The 2325-nt window shown below is 40.0% G+C and overlaps 1 protein-coding gene across 1 annotated transcript in view; it reads left to right on the top strand.

Annotated features, from left to right (window-relative positions):
- The window catches only part of CDH17 (cadherin 17), an 88155-nt gene that overhangs the window by 21030 nt on the left and 64800 nt on the right, over positions 1-2325 (top strand). Inside the window, exons 5-6 of the mRNA XM_019527932.1 lie at positions 195-353; positions 1143-1342. Of these exons, the coding sequence (XP_019383477.1) occupies positions 195-353; positions 1143-1342 (359 nt within the window). The remainder of the gene's footprint in view (positions 1-194; positions 354-1142; positions 1343-2325) is intronic.

The raw sequence follows: 2325 nt of genomic DNA, 5'->3' as shown, positions 1-2325 counted from the left end.
GGATCAGAGATGAGCCTGACTGGAGCAGGGAGTTGGATTAGATGACCTACTTGGGTCCTTCCCTCCACTTTTCTATGATTCTATTCTTGTGGATCTTCCCTTCTCTGCCGCTTGTGACTGATTGTTATATGAACTGGAGAATCATGACCCCTCTCTCCATTCTCTTACTGACTTTTCTTCTATAATCCAAACAGGCAAACCTTTCATGTATGTGCATGCTACTGACCTTGACGATCCTACAACTCCCAATGCACAGCTGAGTTACAGCATTTTTCAGCATTTTCCTAACCCCTATCATGAGATGCTTTTTGAGATCAATAATAAAACTGGAGGAATCGCTACTAGTCCTCAAGGTATGGAAAATTATTGTCATTGTTGAAACTTGTATTTGTGAACTGCTTAGATATGGTAGCAGTAGTGATAGTTGATATAGAAAATATTAAGGAAGAGATGACTAGAATATGTCTTCTGTTATTCTGTGAAATTAGTTGTTATTCTTAACCACTTATGGAACTATCATCTCATACAGTATAACCGAGTATTGTCTATTTTTGTAGTGCCTAGAAGCCTCAGTCACAGTACAGGATCCTGTTGGACTAAGCACCAAAAAAAGAGAGAACAAAAATGGATAATTATGAGTTAATTATGATAGTGCCAGTAGATTATATATTTCTCATGAACAGGTGTTTCTTGGACAATGCATCTTTACAATGGCATTACCTTATGCTAATTCAGATAAGCACCAAATCAGAATTGTCTGTCAAAAATCTTCGTGTGTTTATTTATTTATTTAAATATTAAAATTTCAGTATAGTATTGCACTCAGCAGAAGAGCAGTTCTCAGGTTTTTAGGTAATTATGACAGAGAAACAAATGAAGGGCCTTATTCAAGTCTTCATGAAATCAATTAGAATTGATCAGACCTTGAAATACTACCTATGCTTTCCAGTCCTTATTCTCTCCCTTGGGAAGCAGGATAAAGCAATCCACTGAAAAATACCTTGGAATAACAGTTATAGAAAAGCATGTGCTGGCACAGATACACAAAACAGTGTTTAGGATCCCTCTGTTGCTAAGCAATGTATGTGTAACATCAGAGCCTTGGTATTGTTTCATTCATATCACTTTGTTTTGGTTTCTAGGAGCTCGTCTTTTAGATCCCCAGAAGCAGGATCATTTCACCCTTGTTGTCACAGTGAAGGATTTGGCAGGAATGACAGGGAATGCTTTCACCAATAATGCTGATGTGGAAATCACTGTGAAGGAGAACCTTTGGAAGGCACCTCCTCCAGTACACATCAGAGAGAACTATACTGGTCCCTATCCCATGATCGTCACTCAGGTAGGATCTAGAAAGCAGATAAATGACTGATATCAATGCATCTACCTGCCCTAAATCTTACCCCTGGTGCAAAATCTCTTTCCTTTAGTTGGAACACTTCGGTATATCTCTAATGCTGGACATGAAGGTCTATGTGCGTTTTGCTCAAGGAAGACCTAGGTAAACACAGAATACAGATTTCAGGATTGGGAATACTTCATATACAGGCTGCAAGTTTGGAATAGTGCAGGTTGCATTATTATATCTTTATCGTGCAAGTGATAATTTGGACGTGATTTAGATGTAGCCTTTATTATTTTAGGTGGAGGGCCTCTTAACGAGGTTTGGCAATTTTTGGTGGGTAGCCCCACCTCTTGACAGTTGCCCCACCCCCTGGTCACCATCTTAGAACAGGAAGTCCCATCCCTAGCCCCTGATCATTGCCACCAGAAGTCCCTCTCCTTGCCCCCCAGAAATACGCCTTTTGGGAGGGTGGGGTTGCCATCTTAGAACCAGAAACAAAATAAATCATACACTAAAAGTCAAACATCTACTCTAACATATTTTAATTTTACTACAAAAATATTTTTGTCATGATTTGTATTTGCATCCTGTATGTATATAGAAGTGATTGAATAATAACTCAAAAATAACTTCTTAGTTTTGTATATTGTGTGGGGGTATGGTTGGGTGTGTGTGTATGGTGGGGTGTGGGCGGGTGTGGGGGGTGTGTGAGGGTGTGTGGCTGTGTGTTGGGGCATAGGGTATGTTGGGGGGTTGTGTATATGTGGGGGGTTGTGGGGAGCTCCCTGTTGCTTCTCCTCCTCCTTCTGATGGATGAGGCCACACTAGAATAGGTTAAAATAAAAATATTTTCCCACTTTTGTTGCAGGAACTTGGTAGCTTAAATGAAATAGCAGATTTGCAAAAAATTAAAATGTTGAGCTGCCTGGTCTGGGGAAAGAAGCAGCAGGATCCTCACTTTCAAGATCACTGTCACCAGA

The sequence above is a fragment of the Gavialis gangeticus genome, unplaced genomic scaffold (assembly GCF_001723915.1).
Source record: "Gavialis gangeticus isolate Ggan-Ray unplaced genomic scaffold, GavGan_comp1, whole genome shotgun sequence".
In the NCBI taxonomy this organism is placed as follows: Eukaryota; Metazoa; Chordata; order Crocodylia; family Gavialidae; genus Gavialis; species Gavialis gangeticus.
Note: the sequence above shows the minus strand (reverse complement) of the source record. Positions and strands in the feature narration are given on the sequence as shown.